The 21,384-nt window shown below is 36.5% G+C and overlaps 1 protein-coding gene across 20 annotated transcripts in view; it reads right to left on the reverse strand.

The window, feature by feature from the left end:
- The window catches only part of AFDN (afadin, adherens junction formation factor), a 168,868-nt gene that overhangs the window by 25,771 nt on the left and 121,713 nt on the right, over positions 1-21,384 (reverse strand). For all 20 annotated transcript variants that reach the window (XR_013928387.1, XM_080388958.1, XM_080388961.1 and 17 more), the window contains 3 exons: positions 21,112-21,310; positions 19,622-19,725; positions 16,970-17,056 (listed from right to left, as the gene is read on the reverse strand). Coding sequence is in view for 19 of the 20 variants with exons in the window: in XM_080388958.1 (XP_080245084.1) it covers positions 16,970-17,056; positions 19,622-19,725; positions 21,112-21,310 (390 nt within the window). In the remaining variant the exon portion in view is untranslated. The remainder of the gene's footprint in view (positions 1-16,969; positions 17,057-19,621; positions 19,726-21,111; positions 21,311-21,384) is intronic.

Here is a 21,384-nt window from a genome sequence, read left to right on the forward strand (position 1 = left end):
CCAAAACCCAAGAACATACACAAAACACAAAACAAAAAACCCCAACCAAAAGCAAAAACATCTTTTGTAGGATTTCATAATTACATTGAGAAACTGCCAGGAACAAGACTGCTGTAGATGCCAAAGTGTAAACATGCACAAAAAAGATCACAGGCTCATGGTATGGCCCTTCAAGGGCTTTCAGAGAAGCAGCAGAAAGATACAGATATAAGGCACTCAGAAATAAATTCTGAAGTTACAGAAAGCTAGAAACCAGGAGGAATCATCTTAATCTTTTTTTGTTCTGTACTTTGGCTAAATAACCCATATTTGGAGCATACTGACCCAGATGGATTTTTGCTCTAACTGTTCCTGTACTCTTTAGCCTTACAGTAATTCTTCATTATGATTTCAATGAGCTGGCATTTTACTCCTTGTTTCTTCTTTTTAAATGCTTTTATGAAGCCTATACAGTTTGTCAATCCCTTTCCTGTTCTTTCAAGAGAAATTATGAGCAGATGTGTTAGCTCCAAGTCATCTCGCTTAATACAAAACTAATGAATTTTGAAAGCATAAAAAATGATTTGCAAATAAATCTGTTCAGATTACATTAAAACATCTTCATCAGCTATCACATCTACTCGCATATTATTAGGACAAATGACTTCCTTCTCTGCCTAGTTCACATGCCATTTAATATGTTTGTAACAACATGCCTGTGCTCTCTCTTATGCTTGGGAAGACTGCTCATTAACCATCCTCAGAGTTAACACATCTTCCTTCAACTTTTACCTTAAGCTTTATAGTAATTTGAACCCAAATTTTTAATTTCTATTGAAACAGACTTAATTTTGTTTCAGCTTCACCTTCTAGGAGAATGCATTAGAAGGAAATGTACAGTTACTAAGGGCATAAAAAGGATGTTAATATATAGTTAGACACGCATACTAAACTCCGAAGTGAGCAAAATTCTCATGCACGTCACATGGATCTTTCTCCTATAATTTACTGACATTACAATAAAACAGGTTTCTTTGTAAACTGCTTATTAACCTGTTTCCTTTCAAAGGAACGTGAAGATCAACAGAACTAAAACTATTTCCCTACGAACAGACAGAGCAATGACATGTGTGGATCAGTAATAATACGTGAAACATTACTTTCATTTAACTTTATCTCTAAAGCTGTTAGTCTGAACAGAAGGAACACAACTGTAGAGAGGTTAGATGACTGTGGAAAGCAAGAATGTAGTAAGCACAGAAAAGATGGTTTTTGCCCCCCGCCCAAGATTAACATACCAGAACCTACCACACATTTTCTCAAATATACAGAGCCAACTACAAAACCCCCAAAGCTTTTGCAAATATTTTTTCAAAAAATAATGCAGTAAATTCTACATTTAAAAAAGCCTCATCCACAGTAGTAAACTCTCTAGGGCTATCAACTTACCTGTTTTCTTTCATACTTGAACTGACTTTTCCCCATAATCTTTGCAGAAAGTGAAGTGATAGTACTTCTCTTGTGGACAAAATTTGGAAATCCTTTTCCTTAAGTAATAATTTGAGGAAAATTTTGAAATTGTGTAACTGGAAAAAACCCAAACCTACTACTGCTGCTTCATTTCACCTGGGTGAAAATATTCCTGAACTGAACTGCATGAGCATAACACTCGACTCTGGAGACCCCATTTGTTTAGCTCTAAATGATATCTGTTGTTACAATGCATAGCCAAAAGTAGTTTTATAAGGAAGGTATTAGCTGATTAGAATTAGATGAACAGCGAACTGTGGACTGAAGAAAGGGAACATGATAATTAAAAATTCTGATAACTCAAGTACATTAGACCTAAGCTTCAAAATGAGTAACACCTCCATTCTACGCTTTTACAACACAGTTAAATAATATGAAAGAACAACCCAGATCACAAAAAAGTGCATAAAGCACAGAGAACGAAATCTGGAGGCCAGCAGTGCAGCACTGTTCACACATTTCGGTATTTTTTTTAATGTTATATTAAATTAATTACAATGACATTAGCAGTGCACTCATACAGTGTCAGAAAGATGCCCACCTGTCTGGTCCCATGCTGTCTTATGCTCAGACCTGCGCAGGCACTACCGTGTCATGGCAGGTCCCATTACAGACCTGGCTGAAGACTAAACTGACTCCCACCCCCAGTCCCCCTCCTCCTAAAGAACAGCTTTGTTTTCAACCAAATCAGCTTCCTCCAACTCTTCACAGCACAGAGCGACGGTTCATAACCATACAGGGGAGGGGGCTGCTCGGAGGGGCCTGGATCAATAAAAGGGGGCTGACATTATTGTTAGGCTGTTGTGCCAGCTTTTGTCAGGTTACAGCAACCTATTCCTGGTGCTAACAAATCCGCAGTTGCCAGGGGCTGTGAATATGTAGGGCAAATATCAGGTAGGCTTTTCACATCAGACCCTGAACCAGGCTTTTCACTGCTACAAACCCAAAAGCAGTCTTTGAGAAGGAAAATAAGAACACTCACCCATTTTTAGAGCACATCTGTGAACTTCCAACAGGAAATTCTTCTTTTTAATAAGCAATAAAAAAAAAATATGCCAAGGGAGTTTGACCTAACAGAATATTTCAGTTTAAACACTGCCCAAGTAATTCCCAAGTAGGCTAAAACAGCGTGACATAAAATAATCAGTTTCTCTGCTGCACTTAGACTTCACTATTTGGTGAATAATGTGATTTTTAACCCAACAATTTAAACTGTTTTGAATTCCTAAATCCTACTATAGGTCACCTACTGACTTGTCAAGCAGCTCTGAGCAGCACCCCGCACAGCAACAGTATTCTAGTGGAAACAGAGTCCCAAAACAATCGCAAAACCAAAAAACCCCACAAAACCCCACATATGCAGATTCCCACACAGAGGAGCAAACTAGACAGTGGAAAAAAATATCTGTGTCTTAAGCCTCTGATAGCTTGCATGGCAAGTACACCCAAAGGACACTTCCCAGCTCTGCCAAGGCCCACCCATTCCCTTCTAAACATAAAAAAATACAAATCATCCGAACTTCAGCAAGGGATGGAGATGAAATAGCATATCTAGAACTGAAGCAAATGCATGCTGTTAAAAAATAACAACACACCTTACTGATGTAATCACACAATAGGATAAAAATGTCCCACCTCCCCCCCCCCCCCCCCCGAAGTTTAATTAGGTCTGAGTGAAAACATGGAAAGATTCTTGAAAATTATCTTCTCCGTGCTTAGACTTACTCATTTCTAAGATGGATGAAGCCAACACACATGGGAAACTGAGGAAAACAATGAGCTCCAGTAACCAGAATGAAGTCATGCGTTTGTATGAGATGCAATACCTGTATAAAGTTTTCTAATCATCTTAAAGTAGTTTAGTGCTTTAAAACAGCGCAAGGTGAAAGATGTTAACATACTGCACTTGCAAGTCTGGCATGCCCTTGATTTCTCAGAGTATGAAAATAATTAATCCTAAATTTACTATGACTTATGGGTTGCTGCTGGAATTCTATGACAATGGGAAACTTTCACATTTAGATGGAATTTTAATATATCTTCTAATCCTACTTGGGAGGTAAAGGCAAACACAGGACAGTTGTGCATACAGGAATCCACTTAGAATGGCAACTCAGGTCTTTATCCTAAATCTAAATGAAGAAAAAGAACGTATGGGAAATGTTTAAGTGACCACACTACCTTGTAAAAAGTAAATAAACAATAAGTCCTCATTGAGAGCAAGAACAAAGGGAGCTACAAGTCAAGAGGATAAGCAAAAACCTGAGGTATGAAATACTACCAATAAATCCAGCAATTAAAACTCAACAGAAGTTCTATTTGCCTTAGATCTGGCTTTACTGCATCTGTGTGGCCCACGTACACTGTGTAACAATATTTAAAGTGGGACAGGATAAAGATAGGTAATCTTTCAGAAAAGAGGACTACCTTTATTTTTGTCATAGTAGCCTAGTTTTAAATAGTTCTTATCACAGAACATCAACACATTTAGAAAAATCTTACAAGACAGACTCTAAAATTACAACCTGAGGATATAAATAAAAGCAAGGAAATAAAACACACAGAAGCTTGTTAAGTTTATTACACATTTGGATGATGATGACTGCTGGGAGTTTCACATAAATGCTGTTCGTAGGACACGGGTTACATAGTCCATACAAATCTAACTCATCACTTGAAATTAAATGAAAACTTCAAATTATTGAAGTGGTACTAATTAGGCCCTAGGTTTATTGTAAGCATTGTTCAACTATGTTTAGCTATGTTCCAATCTGTCTAATCCACAGAAAGAAAACTTAAGTATAACAAGAGATTCTTATTTTTCTGATGGTTTGTAGTTGAATTGACATGGGACCCTCTCAAATAACCGAGGAGACCCTACACACAAGCTGCCATTGAATTTTTTTCATCTGAAGTATATGCATGTAATAAATATTGCAATTCAACTCCCAAACACCGTAAAATACATTAATATTCTAATTCAACACCAGAACACTATGAACTGATCAGAAAAAAACATTAACATACCCCCTAAATGAATTCTTTTCAAAGCAAAACACTCTGATCTGTTTGAAGAAAAAAACCCTAAAATTGCAGGTTATATTCCCAAACCACAAAACAACATGCATAAATACTAAACTAGCAGAGGATTTAATGAACAAGTAAATAGTAGCTTTTAGTTCTTTTGAAAAAAACCTCTCTGTTTTGGAGATTAATGAATTCAGACAGACTGGAGCCAGCAAAAAAATGGTTAACATTAAAATCTCACCTGAGATACAACTTTTAAAATTTATTACATATATAATATAAATAGTATTGGTATATACCGACATGTATGTCTTTATATATACACATACATACATATTCTTCTCTAGTAATTAAAAAAAGTACTTGTTATGTACTTATATTCGGAAAATTAAGGAGTAACAAAAACTCTGTAAACTTTCATTTATATGTGTCTTCTAATTAAGCAGTAGGAGAACCGGAAAACTTAAGTTAGTATCCCAGGACATATCACCCAATATAAAAGAATTTGGTAAATAATAAATTATCTAAACAAACTAATTGTCTCAATTACTTCCTGTAGGGCCTGAAAGACCAGAAAAGTTCTGAAAACTCATGCAACTCTGGCAATCTTTAGAAGTTAAAAGAGCAAATTTTGGCACCTCCACTCCGTACAACTTCAGTCTCTGGAATGCTGGTATAATATACTTATGAACCTGGAAGGTGAATAAAATAAGACCCCCCCATATATTAGGTTTGTTTACAGGATTTCCACTCTTCAAGTCACACAGACTGCAACCTTAAAAAAATCTGGAAGTTTGCTGGGAGCAGAAGAATGGAAGGAAAACAAAGTTGATATAACAGAGGCAAATCAATCACGCATTTAATGTGTCAAAAGGAAAAAAAATACAAAAATATGCTCAGCTGACTAAGATTTATGGCAGACAAAGGTACACAAAGATTTTATACCTGTCGTTTAAATGGGTATTTGCCCCTTTTAAGCCTGGTAGTATTCTCTGCTTGAGTACAAAAATTCTACAATGTTAAAAGTCATCAAAGGACTGAGTTGGATAAAGTGACCTAACCTCAGCTTTTGAGACAGCCTAACAAGAAACAAGTGATCTTCCATCACATCTGCTTATCATCTGGGCCATCTATCAAGCAACACATCAGAGTACAGTAGTCCATACTTGTTTTCACAATTAGAGTTATTTCACAAGCCCCTCCTTGCTCTAACAGGATTGTGCCCAAAACACAGCATTTGTTTAAAAGATTACTATGAGAACTACAGAAATAGAAGAGGCAGCATTAAAAAAAAACAAACCTGCAGCTAGTTCTATGGAGTAATCAGACCAACAAAGAAAAGAATGAGATAAACTACAGTGATCTGAAAAAAGAAACAGCTGCTTCTAGAAGAACGTAAAATTTAGGCTGTCCAAGACTACAGTACTAATGAATTCATAAAAGTGATGGAATTAAAGGAAGTATTTGAGGAGAACAGATTTTATTGCTAGTGTTGTTATGTCACAAGATGAGTTTTATAAGACTTCCTTGTCAGTAACAAACACAGGAAACTTTGGCTCACACACGTTACATCAGTCATATAATTGGAACATGCTATATAGTGCAACTGTATATAAAGCAGCATATAGTCTTCCTAATGGCAGCGTCACAGCCAGCCCACGAGCTGGTGACTCAGTCACTATGGAAGCATTAAAAGCAGGCAGATGAAATCCCATCTGGTATTTGCCAGGACAAGCAGCCATAATGGCATGGTGGAAACAACAGGCAGCTTCTTCCAGTAAGCATCAACACGCAGTTGGGTTCACAGGGTAGCCACCCATGCCATGCCATGTGGGGACCACCAGCAGCATGATGGGCTGGAGGTGCTGAGACCCCATGCAGCCCCACCAGTACCCCAGTCTACAGGTATCAGAGTGGGAATGAAGGTCCACATCTGTTGACGAGGTGATATCTTCTCAGCAGTTAAGCTACTCCCGTCCTCAAACATCGTGCCCCCCAAATAGTTTAGGTGGATGTGCTGGTTTTGGCTGGGACGGAGTTAATTTTCTTCATAGTAGCTAGTGTGGGGCTGTGTTTTAGATTTGCACTAGAAACAGCCTTGATAACGCAGAGATGCTTTTGCTGCTGCTGGGCAGTGCTACACAAAGTCAAGGACTTTTCTTCTCATGCCACCCTACCAACAAGTAGGCTGGGGGGTGGGTGGGTAGGCACGAGAAGGTGGGAGGGACACAGCTGGGACAGCTGACCCCAACTGACTTCAGGGATATCCTGTACCAAATGATGTCACGCTCAGCATATAAAGCTGGGGAAGATGGAAGGAGAGGACATCTGGAGTGATGGTATTAAGATGGTAGAGCCCTTTTTCCTGGAGATGGCTGAACCCTGCCTGCTGATAAGAAGGGATGAATTCATTCCTTATTTTGCTTTGCTTGGGTGGGCAGCTTTTGCTTTACCCATTAAACTGCCTTTACCTCAACTCAGGAGTTTTCTCACTTTCACCCTTCCGATTCTCTCCCCCATCCCATCAGGGGGGAGTGAGCGAGGGCTGGCTGGTGCCTAGTTGCTGGCCAGGATAAAAACACAACAGTGGATCACAAACTAGGATTGCTTTCTGCAAGGCTAATAATATTCTTGCAGTTTAGTAGATCTATAGGATGACCTAGTTATTTCAGTACATACAACTAGAATTAAAACTCTGAAAACTACTAAAAAAACACTTCTCCAGTTGTTAGGAATGACAGCAGAATAGTAGTATTAAGTAATTAAGGAAAAACTATGGATGTGCAAAACATATCTGCTGGTACGGCACCTAACCAAACCGGTAATGCTCCAGACAATTAACAATAAGGTCTTGTCATTACTTGTTCTAAACCGTCATTTGCCCATACCTGTTTTGCTTCACATACTTTATCACTCCAATAAAACCGGAGCGATGAACAGCTTCCAGTAAAAACTAGTAGAAGCACATCTGATTAAAGAAAAAAACACACTTCAATAACAATTTTTTAAAAATACTATGCGTATTAAAAACTACTATTATTTACATAAAAAGCAACGAACTCTAAACCTTTCAATACTGATTTGAAGATTTCTGTCTTAAATACACAAGTATTTAAATGGTTTCAAGCTCCACATAAACGGTAATATGAAAAAATAGTCCTAAAGTGAAGGTATCTTCACTTCGCAATTATTGTTGAACTGAATCAACAAAAAGTGTCATCCACTTACTAACCTTTCCAAAGTAATATTCCAATTTAAGTGGCTTCAGATAACAAGGTTACATGTCAAAATACTCCCAATAGTTCACATACACCATTGGAGATTTTTAAAAAACAAACAATTTCCAAGACTTTTAAAATATGTGCATAAGTATGCAAAATCCAAGAACGTTTTCATTTTAATAATGTAGATATCAAATATATGTGTACGTATATACATACACAAATATGCCTAGCTGAAACATTAGGACTCGGTATCTCATAACATTTCAAGGATGACACTGTTTCCCCAAGTTGGTCTATTTTGTTAAGCTCCTGTTGTATTTTATAGAAATGAAGCAGTTTGAAAAACAGAATGAATCCCTGCAACTAAAATGTTTCCAAAGAAAACAGGACAGAAATGTAGCTACCAAGCCTGACAGCAGCCATCAAGCCTGAAATCTTTTATCTGCCTATACTCAGAGTAGATCTTACTGATTTTTATCAAGGCTAATTCTCTGATTCCAGACTCTTACGTTTACATAGAAGATCTCTGTAAGTTTTTTATAAACATCCTTGAAGGCAAGTTTATGCAACAGAATCAAATCTCAGTCTGACCTCCCTGGCAAGTAATTAGTCTAGAAGCATTTAAATAACCCAAGCTTGTAAGCATTTTGAAGAATACCAGTTTACTAAACTATGCAGCCAGTTTACAGACGTACTCTCTAGGAGGCAAAAAAAAAAAAAGAGGTTTCTGATCACCTAAACACTCACATTCCCTAAAGCATCATGCATTTTGTAGGTTGTACCTGTATGAGTACGCGTTTATCTACTTTATATACTGAATATACTATGCCTACAACATCTGAGTCATGTCATACCCTGACTTGAAAAGAACTTTAAAATTGATCCATGGTCCACATATGTAAACTTCTGCTGTCCACTCTCAAACTCTCCTCCAGGAGGAAGGGGGCAGGCACAACACCAAACATTTCTGGAGCCGTACAAACTACAGTCACAAGTGGGCAAAATATTTCCAGTTAAACAAAAAAAGGCAGTGGAGATTCAAACTTTGGTGACAATCAACATTATTCACAGGTAAAGAAACATCAAGCAATTAACATCCATGAACTCTGTTGCAGCTTTAAGTTGCACCGGGTGGGAAGACAGATTAAAAATCGGTGTCTTACTCTTAAAGAAAGCAATGCAAGACTGCAAGCAGTACAACATCGTGGGACTCTGAAGCATCTGACAACCTAGAAACTTTATACACAGTGTGTATCCAGAGGTTTTATTTAAAAGTAGCCTCAAAGGACTAAAGGACTGAAGAGTTTTGTTGTTCTCATTAATGGAATAAGAGTTACTTGTTACTTTTTTTATACAAGAATGTTTGCAATCAATTGACTTGCACACAAAGCACGCAAGTGAATATACCCTCTCTCTTCCTAAAGCATGCTCTTCCCAGGAGATAAGACCAAAAAAGCCAGGATGTTCTGCAACAAACTTCCTGAAATGGCATTAATAAAATATGAAGTAGTCTTGTGCATATGTAGTCTTTTTTTCAAAAAAATAAAAAAACAATAACCCCCTCAACAAAAACAATGAAGAAACAAATGAACAAAACCAAACCAAACAAATTATGGTATTCAGAAACCTTACTAAGGCAATTGCATAAACATGGCAAGCAGGCTTGCTGACACAAATACATGTAGTGTCTTCTGCGCTAGACAGAAGTACATTAATTTGTAACAGCATGATTTCTCTCACACTCTGGAAACTGAGTGCTTCTACAAGATGCCTTCTTTGATGAGAACCAAAGCGACTAAATGGACCAGCTAAAACAACCTGCATAAAGTCTCATTCTGAGATCGGAATCAAGTATGCAGCAGTTCCTACCTAATTGTACTTTATTTTTATTCTCATGAAACAGGAAAATTGCTAAGTAATGGGAAATGTTTAATATATGACATTCATAAAAGACTAGGCAAATTTCTTAACCTTTCTGAAAAGGAAATCTCTTTATTATAAATGCTGTGACTTAATATCCATATGATATTCTACAGATGCATAAAAGCACTCTTAATTTTTAACAGAAGAGATTAAATTCATGGGCCTGTTTGATTCCATTTCACTTTTGTTTCAAAGGAAACAACTTTCGTTGAGCTCAAAGAAAATACATTGCTTGAGCTCTATTTCCCCAAACAAGGGTTAAGTTTTAAATGTATGGTTGCTGCAAATACTCTATGAGCAGTGACAGACTAAGGCCTATTTAGAGTGAAGTACAAATCTACACGTCGTATGGCAGATTCTGTTGTGCTCTTCCCTGTTAAGACAACTCTGAACTAATGCCTCAGCTTAATTAGGTCTGTGGATAGGACTTCACAGGCAAGACATACTGGGCAATCTATTTTAGACAAAACACCACCCTGTATTTCTGCACTTCTTCAAAGAAACGGCTCTTGGTTCTGCAACTAAGGACAAATTACAGCTGAAAAAACCCCACAGCACAATCTTCCACATAATGCTGCTCTGCAGTTTCAGATGGATCAACTTAATCCAGTATTGATGCATAGACTATCATGTAATATTAAGCACCTAAATTTCTACTCCAACTGAGAGTATTATTCATACAGGAGAAAGTCTACACAGACTAACTTCTGAAAGTCTTTTTCATTAATAGGAGTAAAAAATGTAAAAAATTAACACACTGTTTTAACATGTATCTAAACAGAATTTTGGAAGTTACTTGAATGCCAGAATTAAATGAAGTCTGGTAGAGGAATACTAGCTAAAGCATATGTGCACTATAACTTTTGCAGGCTTGCTAGCAAGGACCTGCATACAGAAGGTATTAGTGCAAAAAGGAACAGGCACATGAATTTTAAAACCTGCTTTGCTCCAAGAAGGCATTAAATACAAGTGCCTGGGTGACCCATTTGCAGTATCAATCTAAATACAAGCGAATAAAAAACCCAAACACGCTCTACTTGCACAGAGCTGTGGTCTCACAGCTAGTGAGAAGAAAAACCATGCTGTGTTGGCACAAGCTTTAGTTTTTACACAGCATATGAAAGCATTAGCAAAATTTTATAGAGCATCTACAGGGTACCAAATTTAACCAAAACTCCTGCTGGAAGTTATGAATCAACGAGAAACAGGCAAATTGCTAACATGTAACTACTTCACTGTTCATGATTAAGATTAACTGGCAAATTACATATTATCTTATACCTGTGAGACTAAGACAATTGTGCTGGAAAAGACAATTAAATACTGTATTTTTACTTTAAGTTCCTCCTAAGAACCCTGTTAGGCAATATCAGTAGCTCAGACTGCTGATGGGAATTAGTATCAAACATTAAAAAAACAAATCAACAACTAAACCTTCTGAAACGTTTCAACTAATTCATGCAGAGAGGAAAGGGCAAAAATTTGCCTTGAATACTTAGAAAGCACAGTCACAAGAAGACTTCAGATACTAAAGGATCTGAAATCTTAAGAAACCTTAAGACCGGGAGCACAAATAAAAAGCTAAGAAACAGTTAAAAAAAAAATATCCCACCAACAGTCTATTTGCAAATGCAGAGTAGAGAGAATCAAATTTTTACATCATGTTATCGGTATTATTAACTATAAACTCAATTTTCAATTTTCTGGGTAAAAATAAGACTTTTAAGTGAATGTTTAAGCCTGTTCCTTCTACACAGATCACCTCCAAGATAGCGTAGAACAAACTTTCAGAAAAATTTCACATTGAAATTGATATTCCTGATAGCCTTAAACCCTCCTTAAATTCAACACTTTAAATTGACTGTCAAATGTAAAATCACAAGCAACAGTTTAGAAAATAAAGCAACTTAGAATAGTTTAATTAAACCTTAAGAACAAACAAGGCTGCCAAATAATACAAATGATTTATGCTTAAAAATTCCACGCATTTGTTTTCAGAAACGTAAGCCCCATCCCCAGAATATTAACTGTCACATTCAGTGTTTGAAATGCTTCTATTAAAAAAGAAATACCTTATCACCATTTCATCCTATTTAAGCAATCACTATGCAAATATATAATCTGACCATCTGTTAAAAAACTCTAGAAAATACACTCTGATTTATGTGCCAGTAGGGGCGTATACACATGTATTTTAAAGTGCTTATATATATTTTAAGGTAACTTTTTTCTGTTACACTGATGACAGATGACTGAGCAAGAAGCAGAAGTGTGTCATACCTTAAAGAATTAAATCATAACATACTAATGAATACAACCAGCATATCAGGATATCAACAAAACCTGCTCTATTGTTCTTGCAGAACACGGGAGTCCTTTCTTTTTTGCAGTAGCAATCTAAACAGAATTTAAATGCCTCTGTGAAGGTGTTGAACGTGTAAGATATCCTAACTGCAATGTATCTGCATGATCTTTTCAGAAGGGTCTACAGAGTATGAAAAATCTTATATATACTGTTTGAGATGTCAATTTAATTATTCTACTAAGACTTTATAAGAGAAAAACAGATTTTTAGAGGAACCTGGATAAAAGCCAACTAATATGACAAGTAAACAGATCACAGGTCATGCTATTCATGCTCTGCCACAGTAAAACAGTAGTTATTACACCTGAAACTTTAAATATTAATAGTCACTTCCACAAATTTGAGAAGTGCATATGAAGAACAAGCTAAAAAATTAGTTTTTTCTTTCTAGATTTTAGAAAGTTAGGTACTAACATCTGACTATATTTAACTGCATGCTGTATTACATTGTTGCTACACGAAGAAATAACTACTGGCAGGTTTAAACAAGCAAGAGAGCAGGAAAAAGTACAGGGATAGTATTTAAAACTTCAGAGAAAAACAGTCCCAACAGAAACCTGAACAGACTTACCATGGATTCTGTTCTTCCAACAACAGAAAACCACATTTTGATCTCCGGGACTACAGATCCTTGAAAGAAAAAAAACAATTCTCCACTTCTCTTCCAGCCCTCAACAGCAACCACCGCTCTAGTCTGCTGGATTTTCCAAGATACCCATCAAGATAACTCGGAGCTGGATGCTATGACACAGTGTAGCGTTTATCAACACCAGCTATAGCCAATACAATATTCAGACTCTTACGTAATCAGTTATGCTGTTCTGACTTCCATTTACTTTAGAGGCTTTATCCAACTTCGAGAGCTGCTAGAAAAAACAAAAAGGGAGCCCTCTTGTACAAAAGAAAAAAACCCTCCAAATTAAACAGGAAGTAATGTGCTGGCCCACAGATGGCTAAGAAGTCACATGAGAAAGCCCCCCAAAAGCAATATATTTTTAAAGTAAACTGTATGCACACGCTGCTTCCAAATCATCTGGATTTCATAAAAACTTAACCACAACGTGGTTGGGAGTCAGGCAGCTTTTAACATCAAAACATCTTTCAGGGTTAGAGCAACCAAAGTCTGCACACAACCTCAAAAAGCAATACTGTTCCCGATGCCCGACCACTCCTACCAACTGTATTTCCATATACCTATTACAAAAGCTACTGCCAATAAAGGTTCAGGAGTAACACTGAAAGAAAACATGCAACACCTACAAGAGGGCAGAACAAGTTACCTTTTTGAATCACATGTGAAGCTATAGAATTTAATTTTACATAAAAATCCCTGTAAAGTACTCTGTTTAAGAAATGCTGTTAGGTATTTTCCAAATTAAAAAAACCCAACAAAACAAAAACAAAACAAACCCCAAACAAACACAACACTGTTTACAGCGCTCTGGCAGCTAACAGTTGTTTCACAACTAAACTTGTTTTCCCTGATATCTATCCATATAGTGTACATGCTTACTACATCGTTGCTCAAAGGGGCTGTCCTGCCTCAGAAAACACCCTTACAGCAAAGTGAGGTGAACTAGGTGAGGCACAGCATTTCTGCTCTCTGCAGCACTCCTGGCAGGCCATTAAAACTTCTATTTCACAGCCACTCATAATTTATTTAAATAGAAGTAACGCACTTTAAACATTTCACCTGTCATTAGGTGGACAGAGGATCAAGTACAGGGTTCCCCAGGGACCTAACATTTTCATATACTCCTTGACTCACCTCCTTTGGTTTTATTTTGTTTTTACGTGAATGTCAATGTGTTTGCAATCACCTAGTATCACAAAATGAAACCATCTATCTTAAGAATAAGCAGGTGCACAGTATTTCAATGCAACTTGCATCACTTCTCTGCTTGTATAACCTCAGCTTCAACTCCAAGCATCTTTTCCTGATTGCAGCAGAGAAGGTGTGACAATCATTTGGTAATTAAGAACATTTGGTGTGGAAGGGGGTAAGGTATGGTTATCTAATTTTCTGATTAAAAACTTTAAATTGGCACAGCTTTTATTTATCTAAAAAACCCTGCAAACTAATAAAAATTCAAAGAATTATCAATTTATAAATCCATTAGATGTTTCCTCAGAGATGAGCACAGATTACTTAGAAAAGTGTAGACTTTTTGCAAATGGGTGGAAGGAAGAAAAGCTGTCAGTAGGAATTATTTTTTCTTTACAATCTATGAGAATCTGCCCAGTTTATCTATTTCTAGAATATTACCAAACTGCATTTTAACACACTTCACCCAAAGCCAGTGACAAGTATGAGGAGCCCATTAAGACTTAACAAGGCAGGCAGGTCAGGGCTGATATGCAAAGACATTTTCACAGCATGTTACTGAGAGCAACTATTTTGTCATATCATAGAAAAAAACCCAACTTTTCCTAACCAAAGCTGAATAGATTCAGGGTTGTCTTTCCCTGGTTGGAGCAGGGCCACCTGTTCACCAGCCGCTGCATTTTCTTTTATTACAGCACTCTAGAAACCAATAGTTCAATAAATGTAATTAGGTCAACAATCAAACTGGGATGCTGTGCATGGCAGCAGTAACTGTGTATTTCAGAAATTGAACATGAACTTTCATTTCTCCAGCTGTAAAGTACCTTCATACAAGCATTTGATAGCCAACCTTTTACTGTTAAAGTTAGGAAATTCTAAATCTGTTCTCACGCCTGCCCCTCCCTCTCATTTCAGGTGTTCTATCCATATCCAGTTCATGTTTAGAAAATTTCAACAAATAGTCCACTGAACTTCCTCCTCCATTTTCCTTAGCCAAGGAAAAAAAAATATGAGAATTTTCATTTTTATGCTAGTAAAAGAAACATGACTTGAAACACGTTGGAAAAATTAGTAGTAAGAGTCAACAAGATAGGAACAGAAAGAAAAAAATCCACACATTATCGCTAGCTTCTTAGTCACGCTTACTCAATTCTCTAATCTGTTCTGCTTTGGCCACATTGAGAAAATTAATGCCTGTGTATTCCTCCTTACTGCGTTGTTTTTATGAAACCTATTAGAGGAAAAACAAGCCATTAATTACTTACAATAAGCAACTTTGAATCCCTTGAAATAACCTCTTGGAAATAATCCCGTTTAACTTTTAACGTTTTACATTTAAACACTTCCAATGCAAGATGATTATTTCTATCCAATGAACATTCTGCTGACTTCAAATGAAGCAAAAATTTCTATTCTACATACACTGACACTAAAATAAATATCTGCCTCTTGCTTATTTCAGATCGAGATTTAAGACAGAACTATTTTAAAACCAGAATTCCAATGTTGTGGTAGGCACACAGCAGCAAGATGAAATGCCTGAACCTGTGACTGTTTCTGCAACTGTGCCAAAATGAAGACTGCCACTTTCATCGCTGATTGTGTTAAAGAAATCATGAATTTGGTTAAGTAACTTGTATAAAAACTTTCAAACCAAGCTTATACACTGACCAGTAGCACTGTTACATACTGCTAACAGAAGTTAAGAGTGTCAGTTGTTAAAACAATGTATAGAAGCCAGCCACCTCCAGTGAAAAGGGAAACTTCCTCCTCATTATATTCTGCTTCTCTCTACATGAGAAATCAGATTTCACAGTTTAAAGTAGGAAAAAAAAAAAATCACTTCACATTTTGAAATATTCAACAGAAATGCAGATGGCAGTCAGAAATCTGACAAATATTTTATCTGGTCAAAATCTAGTATTTGCTTCTCAAATTATTAGCCTACTCCACCAAAACAGAGAGCAAAATATTGAGTTGCATTTTTCAGATCCTGAATTGTTTCCTCAGTAACTTCAGAGTGTCAGCAACATACACCTGACACCTGGTATTCCTTTACAGATGTCAGAAATAAATCTTAAAAGCTGGTACCATGCAAGATTACAGTTTTAAGAATGGACTATGAAATGAGCAAAGTTGGTAGGGGAAAAAAAAAGCGCTCTGTTTAGAAGCAATTATTTATGTGAGGTAACTTAAAAGCAGTGAAACAATGTTTTCAGCACATGCATTAAGTGCCAAGGAGGACTACAGTACGCTGAAGTTTCAGGTACTAGACACTGAAAAGACATTAGGAAAGACTTGTTCTATCTGTTGTACACCACATAATTACAACAAGGATTTTTGGGTATTACCACTGCATAATTTATAACAAGCTTAAAACTCAAAGACTATGTGTGCTATGTGACCCAGTTAATAATGCAAAACCAACCAACTAGTGGAGTCTTCCATCTGGTGGCTGGAGTTGTATGTGCATTCTATACATTACTATCTAGTGCTACTAAGAGTAGCGAACACCCACAATTTTGGCAAGTTGGGGCAACAGTTACACCCTCCTTCACCATGCTACTTAACACGCTGTAGCTCTCTACTATAAAGAAGCAAAACTGAAGTCACACACGCAGGATCTGTACACTGTGCAAAAGATAAGATGTCCTCACCCCAGAAAGTGTACAAACTTTCAACATATATAGTTGACTTTTATTTACTCATCAAATAAAACCCCCACGCATATTTTATTGTTTATATTTCTTGCTTTTCTTTCCTAGGTACTTCTGCTACTTTTCAGCAGAAGTGCTAAATAAGCCTGTTCATTAATTCCATTAGATAATATGGCCAATTCTTGGTTCTGAAAAATTATTCGAATAAACCTACAGTAGAAGTTTAAACTTAAATGCCATAGTAACTACATCTGTATTATGTTTCCTCTTGTATTGTTCACAACATTCACACACATTCCCTAGCCAGAAAAGAAGTATGATCAACATGATGTGCGCAACAAACTTAAGGGAAACAGATTCTGCCATTAACCTCTTCCACAGCAGACTGATTTAAAAAAAAGCTTTTTTCAATAACACTTAAACAAATTGACTTCCGTACCTTGGCAGCAACAATGCTCAGGCCCATTCCATTTTGTTTTTTCAGTGTTACAGTGATAATCTCAGGTTCTTTCCTCAAAGGCTGAGCCTATCAAACAGGGAAGGGGAAGGAAGAAAAAAAGACAAGAGTTCACATTCACTGCCAGGCTAGGAAAATCACTGTGCAAAATAGTTCATCTACAATGAAAATTAAGTTGTTAATGCAGCAGAAGATCTCATACCCTAAATAATATGTCTGGTACTCCATTTTAGAATGTAGAATCTCTAACATTTGATTAATATGGATTCACATTATCAAGTACTACACCTGTGTTACAAGTACTGCCGAAGCTTTGAAGTCTACCAATTGTTTCTCCTTCTCCAATTCAGTAAAGAGATTATTAATGATTCACAATTTGAAATGTAACAGGTCTTTAAAACTGTAGTAACTTTTAATGAAATCTGAAGTTCAGACTCAGTAGGCTGCTATCAGAAAGGTGAGGGTGATCTACAGAGATCCTGTTTTTAGTGCTGCATCTAGAAGATAATTATATGAGATATTAAAGGGCCAATTAATTTCAAAAGGTAGTGTTAAAGCCTTGAAAGAAAGTTCCAAAAAATTTCACATCTGAAAACTCTGTAACTCAAATACAGAACCTCATGTGTTCAATAATGTGTTTCTATCTTTCAACATTGCCAGTTCCATCTGCTCAAAAAGTTGCCAGTCTTCATTAGCTAAAGCATGCAAGTTAAAAGTACCTTAGCTTGTATTCATATTAAAACCTAACCACAAGTTCCACAAGACCCACGACAAATTAAAAAGATAAAAGGAAATTAAATTTTAAAATATTAAAACTTTGTTATTAAGTTCAAGTATTAGAAAAGCAATTAGTTTTAAAGCTAGGAATATTCTAGCACTCCTGTGCCAAGGATGGCAGAAGAACAGAATCTGTTCCTACTCTATTTAGGATTTTTACCATTGATTTAAATAGAAACATTATTAAACTAATTCAACAAAAAACACATACTGGAAAACGTAAGCCACTGGGGACATAACTTTGCCATTAGTCTATACTGAATTTCTCTCTTGGTCTAAGAATAAAACGAATTCTTCAGAAAAATCTGAGGACTGCCCAGCCTGGGCAATTCCCCAGGCTACCAACAGCAGCGGAACTGAATTGGGAGAATGGTTTTGACTTGGGGAGGGGGGAAAAAAAACAACAAACCAAAAAACATCACAGCTCTAAACCGAACATTTACCTTGTATTTAAATTATGTAGACATGTTGCACCAAGAGGTGATTTGTGAAGTGGCATTTACAGCACTGCTCAGACACCTAAAGTCTTTTAGAACTCTCAGGCTCAGCACATCCAATTACCATACAAGCACCAAACAAAAGAATGATTAGATCAGATTATTTGAACAGTTTTACATGGTGTCCATTTCCATGGATGAATGAAATAGTAGCATCCACTCACCCTCCATTTCTTTATCAAGCCTTTTAAAGGAAGATTGGCCAGAACTCTATTTTTAGTTTTTTCATACATAGTATGAGGAATAGGAAGTACCTAGTATAACTTCAAATGCTTTTTGCTTCCACTCGCTCTAAAACATGCCTTTCTTTAGAGCAACAAAAGGGAGGAGGAAGAAGATGTCTCAAGAACGTCTGTTATATTTTCCTTAGTCAAATGCCCGTTTACCAAGATAACCAGCCTGCAGAGCCTGGCTTATCAATTCAAGACTGAGCTCTGCTGTACCAGTCATACAGATTTAGGAGATGCTCTCTTCTGCAAATAAACATGTTCTTCAGGCCACTTGCAGCAAGACCGTGTAATGTCATCTAACAAATGTTGGGTTCTGAACAGAGTAAATGAAGCTTTAAAGTCCCTCTGGATAGTGAGTGACAAGTATTTTTCATAGCAGGCCTTGGGAACATCATTCTAGTTTCATGCTGATCTTCCTGATTTCATTGAAATAATAATTATAAATATGAAGCTATTTCTGTTCAGTTGCTCTAGAAGTTATTTCACATAAAGCTACCATCTTTCCAAAACCAAGTTGTTCTGTAACTTTGACATTCTTGGTTATTACATATTCAAAAAACCCCCCAAGCAAAACACCAAAAAACCAACAAAAAAACCCACTCAACACAAAAAAAAAACTTAAGGAAACCTACAACAGTAAAAACCCCACCCTCACACTGAAGTGAAATGCTTTGTTAGTAAGTATAATGCAAAGGAAAACGAAATATTTTTTCCTAAACACCTAGCAGGGAAAAAAAAGTACCAGATTACAACTAAATACTAAACATTTAGTTGGTAACTGCTGGTTTGTAAATAAAAGCAGCCTGCAGCTCCATTCACATTACAAATCATTTACAGATACATGTCCATATATATTTTTGCCCATGTTTAAAAGGAATTTCTTCACTGTTTACCCTCAGGGTGGAAGAACATAACAGACAAAGCTTGCTTACCTGAGAATTCTATCATGCCACAGCCTAGAAAAAAAAAAGACTTACAAAAATAGTTCTCTAAATTCACCAAACCACTGATAAACTTCATTTTTAATGACTGAACCTGTTCTTCCTAATAAGGATTAAAACTCATCACATAAAAAACAATGGCTTGCTGAGATAGCAGTTTTGACCCTTATTCACTGAATCAATACTTACTAGCTCAGCATTCTCATGTGACAGGTGACTTTCATAGTCTGCACCTTCAAAGTATATTGTCCACATGCCTGGTGACCGTGAATGAGGGGTTAATCTACAAAAACCTAAAAGAGAAAGTAACATCAACATAGTAATGGTATTTTCTCAAGACGTTAATTAAAATCAAACAGCATGCCACAAGGAAATACCAAATAGCAGTATTTATCTTTTTATTTCATTAGTACGTGGAATCTTGCATCTTAGATGCCATTATGCGCTTCACTGCTATTTTATAGTATCTACAAAATCCTACGGTTTTGTAGCTCCTGCTGCTGCGAAACAGACGTATTTAAACACACTACAAGCTCACAGAAAACTCTTGGGCTGCAAAATATTGCTTGTACCAACCAGACTCAAGAGACACGGAACACCAAGTCATCTTTTAGAACACAAGCCACCAGAACTCTGAATAAGACAGCACCACAGAAATCTTCTGCTTTGCGGAGAGTCTAGCTAATCAGCCACAGCATTAACTTTGCAGAGATGGAGCTTCGCCTGGAGTCTCCTTTTAGTCTCAAAGACTACATCCACTCTAACTCACTGTACTTTCAAAACAGTTTCCTAGGTTTGGGGTTTTTTTGTTTTTTTTTTTTTTAAATGCATTAATACAGCTTTTCTATAAACTAAGTTGAAAACAACAATTACAGAACTTCACTGTAGGATACAGCAAGTCTGCTTTGTTGATAGCTTCCTTTGCTTTTCTGCTTACCACAATATTCCTGTGGAAATTTTTAAGCAACTGCTTTTTAAACACTAACTTATAAAGAAACAAAAACCAAAAAAGCTTCTAATAAAATTGAGTAGCAGAAGATAAGAATCGTAACTTGTTCATTCACCGTAAATGCTCTGACGGACCCCCTGCTTTTTGTTCTCCGGTTTAGGTCACTTTTCTCCAACCACAAGAGCTCTCCACTTGTCATTTCAAATTTTGTTGGACTATGAAATGCCCAAACCATACAGTTTTAATTGATGAACATGAAAAGAACTATTTTAAGCTCATGGATTTCTAATGTGTATGGGAGAAGCTGATGAGTAAAAAAAGTGATTTCACTATTTAATTCACATTAGCCTTAAAAGTAAGTTGACTGCAAAATGGTTGAAGTATTAGAAAATTTGCATTTATGTAAATTTTTGTTGCTTTAGCACCATAATCCAAAAAAGGTCTGGAGGAAAGGCAAAACAAAGTTTCAGCAGGCACCAGTAACTCAGCACTGTTTATTTGGAACCTTGAAAGTGAATTAAATGGACAGGGAGAGAGGGTAATGATTGAAAAATCCTGCGTACTTTTATGGGTTGCAAAAGTAAACACTTGAAGAACAGTCTAAGAAGACTGAAACATACATAAAGAAAAAGAAAGTTGTTTACATTTAACTAAAATATATTTTATATTGTGTGTTCACTACACCAAAAAAAGATGATCATTGTAAAACAACAGAAGAACTAGAACAAACCTCTCTGGCAGAGTGGATCTAAAAATTCTTGTAAACCACTTGGAACATTTCTGACAACATCACAGGAATAGCCATCTTCTGGTAAAAGAAAAGGTAGCTGCAAGTCAGGATCCTCTTCCAGTTGGACTTCTCGGCCATCACTGCGAGCAAGTTCATCAGCGGTATTTTCTGCAACAGTTACTACATTCTCTATCAATTCCTACAGCAGGCAGAAAAAGATATTGTTACTATAAAGGCGTAATTTTCATTAAGGAAAAAACCCTAACATTAATA

The sequence above is a fragment of the Falco punctatus genome (assembly GCF_963210335.1).
Source record: "Falco punctatus genome assembly, chromosome: 5".
In the NCBI taxonomy this organism is placed as follows: Eukaryota; Metazoa; Chordata; class Aves; order Falconiformes; family Falconidae; genus Falco; species Falco punctatus.